This window comes from Lithobates pipiens, unplaced genomic scaffold (assembly GCF_037356315.1).
Source record: "Lithobates pipiens isolate NorthernLeopardFrog02 unplaced genomic scaffold, aLitPip1_a1.2 Scaffold_18, whole genome shotgun sequence".
NCBI lineage: Eukaryota > Metazoa > Chordata > Amphibia > Anura > Ranidae > Lithobates > Lithobates pipiens.
Genome location: NW_027507758.1, coordinates 602,570,256 through 602,582,553, shown reverse-complemented (window position 1 = coordinate 602,582,553; position 12,298 = coordinate 602,570,256). Strand labels below are relative to the sequence as shown.

At 47.0% G+C, this 12,298-nt stretch overlaps 1 protein-coding gene across 1 annotated transcript in view; it reads right to left on the bottom strand.

Annotated features, from left to right (window-relative positions):
* Positions 1–12,298, bottom strand: part of LOC143989202 (uncharacterized) — a 106,750-nt gene that overhangs the window by 58,822 nt on the left and 35,630 nt on the right. Inside the window, exon 2 of the mRNA XM_077489252.1 lies at positions 5,432–5,584. Coding sequence (XP_077345378.1) covers positions 5,432–5,562 — 131 coding nt within the window. The 5' untranslated portion in view covers positions 5,563–5,584. The remainder of the gene's footprint in view (positions 1–5,431; positions 5,585–12,298) is intronic.

Here is a 12,298-nt window from a genome sequence, read left to right as displayed (position 1 = left end):
AAGCCATTTCAGTCCATGAGAAGAAGACCCTGCACGGGAGGTAGTGTGCCATAACATAAGAGTAAGCCATTTCAGTCCATGAGAAGAAGAGCCGGCACGGGAGGTAGTGTGCCATAACATAAGAGTAAGCCATTTCAGTCCATGAGAAGAAGACCCTGCACGGGAGGTAGTGTACCATAAAATAAGAGTAAGCCATTTCAGTCCATGAGAAGAAGACCTGGCACGGGAGGTAGTGTGCCATAAAATAAGAGTAAGCCATTTCAGTCCATGAGAAGAAGAGCCGGCACGGGAGGTAGTGTGCCATAACATAAGAGTAAGCCATTTCAGTCCATGAGAAGAAGAGCCGGCACGGGAGGTAGTGTGCCATAACATAAGAGTAAGCCATTTCAGTCCATGAGAAGAAGACCCTGCACGGGAGGTAGTGTACCATAAAATAAGAGTAAGCCATTTCAGTCCATGAGAAGAAGACCCGGCACGGGAGGTAGTGTGCCATAAAATAAGAGTAAGCCATTTCAGTCCATGAGAAGAAGAGCCGGCACGGGAGGTAGTGTGCCATAAAATAAGAGTAAGCCATTTCAGTCCGTAAGAAGAAGAGCCCGCCTGGGAGGTAGTGTGCCATAACGTAATAGTAAGCCATTTCAGTCCATGAGAAGAAGAGCCTGCATGGGAGGTAGTGTGCCATAAAATAAGAGTAAGCCATTTCAGTCCATGAGAAGAAGACCTTGCATGGGAGGTAGTGTGCCATAACGTAAGAGTAAGCCATTTCAGTCCATGAGAAGAAGAGTCGGCACGGGAGGTAATGTGCCATAAAATAAGAGTAAGCCATTTCAGTCCATGAGAAGAAGAGCCTGCACGGGAGGTAGTGTGCCATAAAATAAGAGTAAGCCATTTCAGTCCATGAGAAGAGCCGACACGGGAGGTAATGTGCCATAAAATAAGAGTAAGCCATTTCAGTCCATGAGAAGAGCCGGCACGGGAGGTAATGTGCCATAAAATAAGAGTAAGCCATTTCAGTCCATGAGAAGAGCCGGCACGGGAGGTAATGTGCCATGAAATAAAAGTAAGCCATTTCAGTCCATGAGAAGAAGAGCCTGCACGGGAGGTAGTGTGCCATAAAATAAGAGTAAGCCATTTTAGTCCATGAGAAGAGCCGGCATGGGAAGTAGTGTGCCATCAAATAAGAGTAAGCCATTTCAGTCCATGAGAAGAAGACCCTGCACGGGAGGTAGTGTGCCGTAACGTAAGAGTAAGCCATTTCAGTCTATGAGAAGAAGAGCCGGCACGGGAGGTAGTGTGCCATAAAATAAGAGTAATGCCATGTGCCACACGACCAGACTTTTTGACAGCAAAGGTCCGACAGAACGAGTCCGATTCGGACAATTCGATCGTGTGTGGGCTCCATCGGGACCTTTGCTTGCCAAAAATCCAGCGGACTTTAGAAATAGAACATGTTTTAAATTTTCCCACCGGAACTCCGCCGGACCGAGAAATCCGTTCGTGTGTACGCTAGTCCGACGGACAAAAACCGGCGCTAGGGCAGCTATTGGCTACTGGCTATGAACTTCCTTATTCTAGTCCAGTCGTACATCATCACATTCGAATCCGTTGGACTTTGGTGTGATTGTGTGTGGCCAAGTACGTTCATTTGGAAAGTCCCTCTGAACTCTGCCAAAAGACCGCCAGACCTAGTCCGGTCGTGTGTACGTGGGATAAGTAATTTCAGTCCATGAGAAGAGCCTGCACGGGAGGTAATGTGCCAAAAAGTAAGAGTATGCCCTTTTACACACGGTCGGAGAATCTGTTGGAATGAGTCTTATCGGACCATGTCGTCAGATAATCCGACTGTGTGTGGTATGCATCGGACTGATTCCGTCCGAATCTCTGTCCGACCCAATTTTCCAACATGTTGGAAAGATTTCCCGACCAACTGGGCCGGACGGACCTAATCCGATCATGTGTAGAGCATTTTCATCGGACCAAGTGCCACGCATGCTCAGATCAAATTCCTACATCAAAGCTATTGGCTACTAGCCTGAATGTAGTCCCATCGTAACGAAATTACGTCATCACGTTCTGAAAGATCGGATTTTTCGCCAACTTGGCCCGACCGTGTGTATGCAACAGTTTCGGACACAATCCGTCGGACTAAATCTGACGGACAAAATCTGACGGATTTGGTTGGCGAAATCTCCGACCGTGTGTACGTGGGCTAAGCCATTTCAGTCCATGAGAAGAAGAGCCTGCACGGAAGGTTGGAGTTCCACTCTTGTGTTCAGATATGGTGGGTTTTTGGTTCAGATCCTGGATTGAATTAGCGCCGACCATGAACCTGCTAACACACACACACACATGCAATTCAGAAAATAGAAATCAGACCCCGCTTCTCTGGCAGCTGGCCAAACTCTAACACACGTTAGTTCCCAAGCTTTGATCCAAGGCTCGGTGTTTTTGGTGAATGTGGAGGAAATTCGAAGACTTCCTCTCCACCGCGTTACCTTCCTGCCCTGTCATTGTAGCTCTAGTATATCGAATCGTCTTGCGGAAATTTGGCTGCTTTGTCCTGACAGATGTTAACAGCTGTACGCGTTCCGCGAGGCCATCCAACTGGTGGAACTGATTACCGTGCGCGTCCTGCAATCACAAAGGTTACTTTCCGAGAGGAATCGCAGAACCTTTGCAAAACGTCGAAAGGAAATACCGGCAACAAGGCAATATCTCAGAGTCAAACCATAAAACGATAGTCATTAATAAGACATCTGATCCCCGCTCAGAGGTGGGGCAGATCCAAACTGACAATCTGCCGCTACTCTGCGTGATTTATCTGCTCATAAATTGGAACCAGACTAGATACAACAAAAGATATGAATTTGTATTTATTGCTAGGAAACAGTAACTGCTACCAAAAAAAATGGAAAAATTCTCCCCCAAGTATCAACTTTATCATTCTAACTTTTAGGGCCACCCCAATGTACCTTGCAAGGGATCAGGGCTGAGATAACAGGGGGGGGGGGGGGGGGCAGGAGGGTCGGCTGCCCAGGGCGCTGGTATTATGTGAGGGGGGGGGGCACCACCAGGAGTTCCTTCTGCTACATGCTGAAATGAGTAATAACGGGGGGTTTGAGGAGGGATGTACTGGGAGGTGTGATTTGGGGCTGATTTGAGGAGGAATTAAGGGGACGTCGGGGGGGATTCATTCTAGGAGGGAAAATTTGGGAGGATGTGTGGAATTTGTACAGGGAGGGGGTAAGAGGGGAAATATTTGTGCTAGGAGGGTAATGGGGGGCAGGGTGATTTGTGCAGGAAGAGGGGAAGGGGTTATTTGTGCTAGAAGGAGGAATTTGGGGGATGTCAGGGAAAAGATTTGTTCTAGGAGGGAACATTTGGGGGAATGTGCTAGGAGGGGTGATATGAGTGGGATTTGTGTAGGGAAGGGAGATGGGGGGAAGGATTTGTGCTAGGAAGGGGGTTCCTGGTTATCTGTGCGTGAAGGGGTGATTTGTGCTCTGGGGGATTTGAAGGGGAGGGGATTTGTGCTAGGAGGAGGAATTTGGGGACAGTGAGGGTAAGATTTGTTCTAGGAAAGAAAATTTGGAGGGGGGGGGGGGGTATGTGCTAGGAGGGGTGCTGGGAAGGGGGGTTGAGAGTGATTTGTGCTTGAAGAGAAGGGGTGATTTGTGCTGGGGGGGGGGATTCAAGGGGGAGGGAATTTGAGCTAGGAGGAGGAATTTGGTGGCAGTAGGGGGCAAGGTTTGTTTTAGGAGGGGAAACTTGGGGAGGATCTGCTGGGAGGGGAGATTTGTGTGGCATTTTTGTAGGGAGGGGGGATGAGGGGAAGGATTTGTGCTAGGAGGGGGATGGGGGGGTGATTTGTACAGGAAGAGGAGAAAGGGTGATTTGTACTCAAGGTGGTTCAGTGGGGGGAGGAAATTTGTGCTAGTAGGAGGAAATTTGGGAGGATGTGCTAGGAGGGGTGATTTTTGTGGGATTTGTGTAGGGCGTGGGAATGGGAAGGATTTGTGCTAAGAAGGGGGGTCGAGGGTGATTTGTGCTTGAAGAGGAGAAGGGGTGATTTGTGCTCAGGCGGATTCAAGGGGGAGGGGATTTGTGCTAGGAGGAGGAATTTGAGGGCAGTGGGGGTAAGATTTGTTCTAGGAGGGGACATTTGGGAGGATGTGCTAGGAGGGGTGATTTTTGTGGGATTTGTGCAGGGAGGGGGGATGAGGGGAAGGATTTCTGCTAGGAGGGGGGTGGGGGGGTTGATTTGTACAGGAAGAGGATACGGGGTGATTTGTGCTCAAAGGGGGATTCAGAGGGGTAGTGAACTTGTGCAAGGGGGGGAATTTGAGTGGCGGTGGGCATACTATTTTTTTCTAGGAGGGGAAATTTGGGGGGAATGTGATAGGAGGGGTGATTTTTTGGGGAGGGGGAATTTGTGCAGAGAGGGGGAGTGAGGGAGGGAATGTGATAGGAGGGATGATTCTTTTGGGAGGGGGAATTTGCGCAGAGAGGAGTGGTGAGGGAGGGCATGTGACAGGAGGGGTGATTCCTTTGGGGAGGGGGAATTTTCGCAGAGGGGGGGGGTGAGGGAGGGAATGTGATAGGAGGGGCGATTTTGGGGGGGGGGGCTGGGCAGATTTGTTCAGAGAGGGGGGATTAGGGGGTTTTGTGTTGGAAGAGGGAATTCGTACTAGGAGGGGAATTTTGGGGGGAACAGGGGATACAACTTGTTCTAGGAGGGGAAATTTGAGGGAGGATGTGCTAGGAGGGGGAATTTGTACAGAGTTGGAGGATGGTGGGGGCAGAATGTATGCTAGTGGGGGGGATTGAGAGGGATTTGTGCTGAGGGAGATGGGGGGGGGACTCGTGCTAAGAGGGGCAATTTGGGGGCAGTGGAAATAAGATTCATTCTAGTAGAGGAAATTTGGGGGATGTGCTAGGAGGGGTGATTTGGGGGGTATTTGGGCAAGACGGGGGTATTTGTGCTGGAAAAAGAGTAACAGGATTTGCTCTGGGGGAGGGGATTAGGCTTGGGAGAGAGGACTTGTGCTTGGAGGGGGGGAATTTGGGGGGCAGTGGGGTGAGATTTTTTCCAGGAGGGGAAATGTGTGTGGAAAAATTTAGATCCAGATCTCAAACTCAAACGATGGAAAAAGTCAGATGGAGCCCACAGACGCGATCGGATTTTCCGACAACACGATCCGATCGCACATTTTCCGCTGGAAAGTCCGACCGTGTGCACAGGGCATTAGACTGTGATGTCATTAAAGTTTACGTGCGTGTAAAGGCAGGCGTCCCAATACTTTTGACAATATAGTGTAGGTGTATTTTTTTCATTTTTATTTTTTTATATTTGTGTATTTAACCGTTTGCATGAAATTCAGCTTTAAAAGAATTCGTTCGGCCCATTGTTTAAAGTTCTTTTTGAACCTACCTTTTACAGATTGAGCAGTACAGGAGAATGGCGCCTGACACCAGAACCACGTTGACCAGCGCCAGCGCCAAGGAGAGCGTTCCGTCTTTTCCACTTGTGTAATGCAGGAAATGGTCTCCAGAGGGAGCCATGGAACCACGGTCTGCGCCCTTTCTGCAAAGCGGAGATGTGGATTGAATTAGTCGAGCTATATTTACACCAACGCCACAACAACAGAACAAAACGCGTTACTTATTTCCCGGGCCAAGTGTTTGCAATTATGCAAGAGTCGGTAATAGCGGAATCAGAAGTATGCCGTGTGTGTACGCACCACAAATATTGCCCATTGTTCCTTTTATTATTGCGGGCGTTTTGATTTACAGTCTCTCACAAAAGAAAGTACACCCCTCACATTTTTGTAAATATTTTCTTCTATCTTTTCATGTGACAACACTGAAGAAATGACACTTTGCCACAATGTAAAGTAGTGAGTGTGCAGCTTGTATAACAGTGTACATTTGCTGGAAACAAAAGGTTTGGTAAAAATGACTCAAAGTCTCTACCTATGCAAATCCAATTCCTAAGCAAATAGCTTAATACAGTTGCAAAAAAAAAAAGAAAAAAGTATGTGAACCCTCTTGGAATGATGTGGATTTCTGCACAAAAAAAAATGTGATCTGATCTTCATCCAAGTCACAACAATAGACAATCACAGTCTGCTTAACCACTTGCCGCCCGCCATATAACAAAATGACGGCGGCAAAGTGGTTTTAATATCCTGACCGGACGTCATATGATATGATCAGGATATTAAGCCGCTGCGTGCCCACGGGGGCGCGCTTCGCTGCGATCGGTGTTGCTGGTTGTCAGTCTGACACACTGCAACTACGATCTCGGTAAAGAGTCTCTGATGGAGACTCTTTACCACGTGATCAGCCATGTCCAATCACGGCTGATCACAGTGTAAATAGGAAGAGCCGCCGATCGGTGCTCCTCTGATGGGGGGGGGGGGGTCTGTGCTAATCGATTATCAGCGCAGCCCCCTCAAGAATGCCCACACTGGACCACCAGGGATGCCACCAGACCACCAGGGATGCCCAGCACCAGGTAAGCCACCCTAGACCACCAGGGATGCCAGTCAGTGCCCACAATGGATGCCAATCAGTGCCCACAATGGATGCCAATCAGTGCCCACAATGGGCATCACTGATTGGCATGCATTATTGTTTGGCACTGATTGGCATCCATCAGTACAATATAATACAATACAATGCCGCCTATCAGTGCCCATCTGTGCCACCTATCAGTGCCCATCCATGCCCATCTGTGCCGCTTATCCATGCCCATCTGTGCCAACTATCCATGCCACCTATCCATGCCAATCCATGCCAGCTATCAGTGCCAATTTGTGCCACCTATCAGTGCCCATCCCTGTCACCCATCAGTGCCACCTATGAGTGCCCATCCATGCCACCTATCAGTGCCCATCTGTGCTGCCTATCAGTGCCCCTTCCATGCCCACCTGTGCCGCCTATCCATGCCCATCCATGCCACCTATCCATGCCAATCCATGCCAGCTATCAGTGCCAATTTGTGCCACCTATCAGTGCCCATCCGTGACGCCCATCAGTGCCACCTATCAGTGCCCATCAGTGCCGCCTATCAGTGCCACATATCAGTGCCCATCAATGCCACCTCATCAGTGCCACTTCAATGGTGCCACCTCATCGGTGCCCATCAGTCCTGCCTATCAGTGCCACATATCAGTGCCCATCAATGCGACCTCATCAGTGCCACTTCATTGGTGCCACCTCATCGGTGCCCATCAGTGCCCATCAGTGAAGGAGAAAACTTACTTATTTACAAAGTTTTGAAATTGAAACAAAAAAAAAATTTATTTTTTTATTTTTCTGTCTTTTTTTATTTGTTTAGCAAAAAATAAAAACCGTAGAGGTGATCAAATACCACCAAAAGAAAGCTCTATTTGTGGGAAAAAAATAATTTGGGTACAGTGTAGCATGACCGAACAATTGTCATTCAAAGTGTGACAGCGCTGAAAGCTCAAAATTGGTCTGGGCAGGAAGGTGTTTAAGTGCCCGGTATTGAAGTGGTTAAACTAATAACACACAAAGAATTAAATGATACCATGTTTTTATTGAACACACCATGTAAACATTCACAGTACAGGTGGAAAAAGTATGTGAACCCTTGGATTTAATAACTGGTTGAACCTCCTTTGGGAAGTAATAACTCCAACCAAACGTTTCCTGTAGTTGCAGATCAGACGTGCACAGCGGTCAGGAGTCATTCTTGACCATTCCTCTTTACAGAACTGTTTGAGTTCAGCAATATTCTTGGGATGTCTGGTGTGAATCGCTTTATTGAGGTCATGCCACAGCATCTCAATCAGGTTGAGGTCAGGACTCTGACTGGGCCGCTCCAGAAGGCGTATTTTCTTCTGCTTAAGCCATTCTGTTGTTGATTTACTTCTATGCTTTGGGTCGTTGTCTTGCTGCAACATCCATCTTCTGTTGAGCTTCAGCTGGTGGACAGATGGCCTTAAGTTCCCTTGCAAAATGTCTTGATAAACTTGGGAATTCATTTTTCCTTCGATGATAGCAATCCGTCCAGGCCCCGACGCAGCAAAGCAGCCCCAAACCATGATGCCTCCACCACCATACTTCACAGTTTTGATGTTGGTGCCTCTTTTTCTCCATGCATAGTGTTGTGTGTTTCTTCCAAACAACTCAACTTTGGTTTCATCTGTCCACAGCATATTTTGCCAGAACTGCTGTGGAACATCCAGGTGCTCTTGTGCAAACTGTAAACATGTAGCAATGTTTTTATTGGACAGCAGTGGCTTCCTCTGTGGTATCCTCCCATGAAATCATGTATCAAATCTATGTATCGTAGATTCGCTAACAGGGATGTTAGCATATGTCAGAGACTTTTTTAAGTCTTTAGTTGATACTCTAGGATTCTTCTTCACCTCAATGGACAGTCTGCACTGTGCTCTTGTAGTCATCTTTACAGGACGCCCACTCCTAGGGAGAGTAGCAGCAGTGCTGAACTTTCTCCATTTATAGACTATTTGTCTTACCGTGGACTGATGAACAGCAAGGCTTTTGGAGATACTTTTATAACCCTTTCCAGCTTTATGCAAGTCAACAATTCTTATTCGTAGGTCTTCTGAGAGCTCTTTTGTGTGAGGCATCATTCACATCAGGCAATGCTCCTTGTGAAAAGCAAACCCAGAACTGGTGTGTGTTTTTTATAGGGCGGGGCAGCTGTAACCAACACCTCCAATCTCATCTCATTGATTGGACTCCAGTTGGCTGACACCTCACTCCAATTAGCTCTCGGAGATCTCATTAGTCTAGGGCTCCACATACTTTTTCCATCTGCACTGTGAATGTTTACATGGTGTGTTCAATAAAAACATGGTAACGTTTAATTATTTGTGTGTTATTAGTTTAAGCAGACTGTAATTGTCTATTGTTGGGACTTAGATGAAGATCAGATCACATTTTATGACCAATTTATCCATATCATTCCAAAAGGGTTCACATATTTTTTTTTGCAGCTGTATATCAGCAGCCGCTTGAAATTAGCTAAATACTCACACCTTGGAAAAATTAAGCTTAGTATGATCCTAGGCATATAAGAAAAAAAATATAGGAACTGAAAGAACAGTTCCAAAAAGCAATTCTTCACGGAGGATCAGGCAATTTAGCAAAAAATATGAAATTTTATTATGCAAATTCACTTAAATATTAATCAAAAAAATAAACGTATTTAGAAAATACCACCAACAGACCATTAAAATAAGACAACGTTGTCTTTATACTCAGATGGGCACCACACACAACCATACACCCCCCATGTATAAGACAAGTGAATAGTGGTCACTATTAGTGAGTTAAGATACGAAAGCCAGGGCAAATTGGTGTATATGACAGTGTAAATGAAGGATATGCGATTAGGAAGTTCCTATAGCGGGGCTGGAATTCCACGGCAGTCAGTATAGGCTCAAGAGCATCAATGCTGGCAGGTAAATGTGTATCGGGGTACTGGCGGGTGTATTTCTATGTACTAGCCTCCCGATTCGGGAAGTGTAAATTAAAAGATCTCACCGCTTTCCCAACAGCGACCACAACCTCTGCCTGGATGGACGAGTGGCTTCTCAAAACACAGCCATTAATGTCTAAACCGCTGGCAACAAAAGTGAGTACACCCTTAAGTGAAAATGTCCACCCTGGGCCCAAAGTGTTAATATTTGGTGTGGTCACCATTATTTTCCAGCACTACCTTAACCCTCTTGGGCATGGAGTTCACCAGAGCTTCGCAGGTTGCCACTTGAGTCCTTTTCCACTCCTCCATGACAACATCACGGAGCTGGTGGATGTTGGAGATCTTGCTCTCCTCCACCTTCCGTTTGAGGATGTGCCGCAGATTCTCAATAGGGTTTAGGTCTGGATACATGCTTGGCCAGTCCATCACCATTACCCTCAGCTTCTTTAGCAAGGTAGTGGTTGTCTTGGAGGTGTGTTTGGGGTCGTTATCATGTTGGAATACTGCCCTGCGGCCCAGTCTCTGAAGGGAGGGGATCATGCTCTGCTTCAGTATGTCACAGTACATGTTGGCATTCATGGTTCCCTCAATGAACTGTAGCTCCCCATTGCCAGCAGCACTCATGCAGCCCCAGACCATGGCACTCCCACCACCATGCTTGGCTGTAGGCAAGATACAATTGTCTTTGTACTGTGTTTACTGCTCCTCCACCGCTGCTCCCCATTGAAATCAATGGGGCAGTGCTGTAATGCCGCCATCAAAACGCCGCTATTGCAGCGTATTACCGGCGGCTTTAACCCTTTCGCGGCCGCTAGCGGGGGGTAAAAGCGCCCCGCTAGCGGCCGAAATGCGCCGCAAATCCGGCGGTAAAACGCCGCTAAAAATAGCGGCGTTTTACCGCCGATGCAAAGGGCGGTGTGGTGTGAAAGGGGACTTAAGGAGGCCTTTCCCTTGCCGATCCAGGTTGGGGATTGGTGGGGGCTTCTTAGAACACCCCAGACAGCGCCACCCTCCCCTCTCCTCCTTCCTTTCCAGTAAACACTAGAACATTCTGGAAAGAAGTGGGAGGTCATGATGATGCTGCCTGTAAGTCACCCAGCTCTGGTCTGAGTCACTCACAACCCAGATCAAATCAAACCCAGACTCGGCTGCCACCCAATCCTGTAAATTTCCCTACTCTTTCCAAAAACATAGCACTATACTTTTGGCACACTAGAGGGTGCTACAGAAGTGTTTTCTTAAGACATTCACACAGCCATTTATCTCGGAAAACTGCATGTGTATCCGCCACTACTCCTGTCACAAATTACAGATCCCTGGCCAGCTTTTGTATATAAACAAGCTGGCAGACATCCTGGTTGACCTCATTGACCAGATATGGCCATAACCTTATTTGGTCAACAGTGACATGCAGGATCTCCTCCAACTTGATTGCAACCACAAACTGGTTGATCTGTCATTTAAGGGTGTAAGTGTTACTGCCACTAGATGACAGATGCTGACAGATGCCCAGATTTGTTTACATACAGAAGCATAACATGTAGGGGTGTATTTATATAAAATTCCCATAGCCATTCATGTGAAATTGCATGTTTATCTGCCGGTATTCCTGTTGAAAATGACAGATCCCTGGCTGTCTTCTGTATGTAAACAAGCCAGCAGAGATCCTGAGTGGACTCATTGACCAGATATAGTCATGACCATATTTGGTCAACAATCTCACATAGAATCCCCTCCAGCTTGTTTACAGAAGCCGTCCAGGGTTCTGGCATTTTAGGGTGATAGTGCTACTGCCGCTAAATGACAGATGCCTAGGTCTGTTTACATACAGTAGAGAAGCAGAACATTTAGGGGTGTATTTTATAAGGCCGCGTACACACGGGCGGATTGTATGGCCTACTTAGTCCGTCATACAATCTGACGGACAGTCCGTCATACTTTCGAATGAATGGACTTGACCACACACGGATAGCCAAACAGTCCGTTGAAAGCTTGCGCGATGACGTGTACAGCACGTACGACGGGACTAGAAATAGGAAGTCCAATACACAGCAATGCAACCTTCCGCCGTGTAAATCCTTTCTGAGCATGTGCCATTCTTAGTCCGTCGAACTAGCCTACTCACGAGCGGATTGTCCGCTGAAACCAAAGTATGACGGACAATATTACGGAAATTCCGAAATACTTAGTCCGCCAGACTGCACGCTGAAAAAGTCAGCTGAAGCCCACACACGAGAAATGTGAAATCCTGAAATGTGTTTCGGCGGACTAAGTAGGCCATACAATCCGCCCATGTGTACGCGGCTTAAGACATTGGCACAGCTATTCATCTTGTGAAACTGCATGTTTATCCACCGCTATTCCTATCGCAAATGACAGATCGTTGGCCGGCTTCTGTATGTAAACAAGCTGGCAGGTTTTCTCAGTGACCTAATTGACCAGATATGGTCATGACCATATTTGGTCAACATTGTCACACAGGATCCCCTTCAGCTTGTTTACAAACAAACCATGGTCAGGTAGACCAACTAAAATTTCAGCCACAACTGCCAGGAAAATTGTTCAGGATGCAAAGAAAAACCCACCAATAACTTCAGGTGAATTACAGGACTCTCTGAAAACATGTGGTGTGGCTGTTTCAAGATGCATAATAAGGAGGCACTTGAAGAAAGATGGGCTACATGGTCGAGTCGCCAGAAGAAAGCCATTGCTACAAAAATGTCACAAAGTATCCCACTTACAATACGCCAAAACAGCACAGAGAGAAGCCTCAAACCTTCTGGCACAAAGTAATTTGGAGTGATGAGACCAAAATTG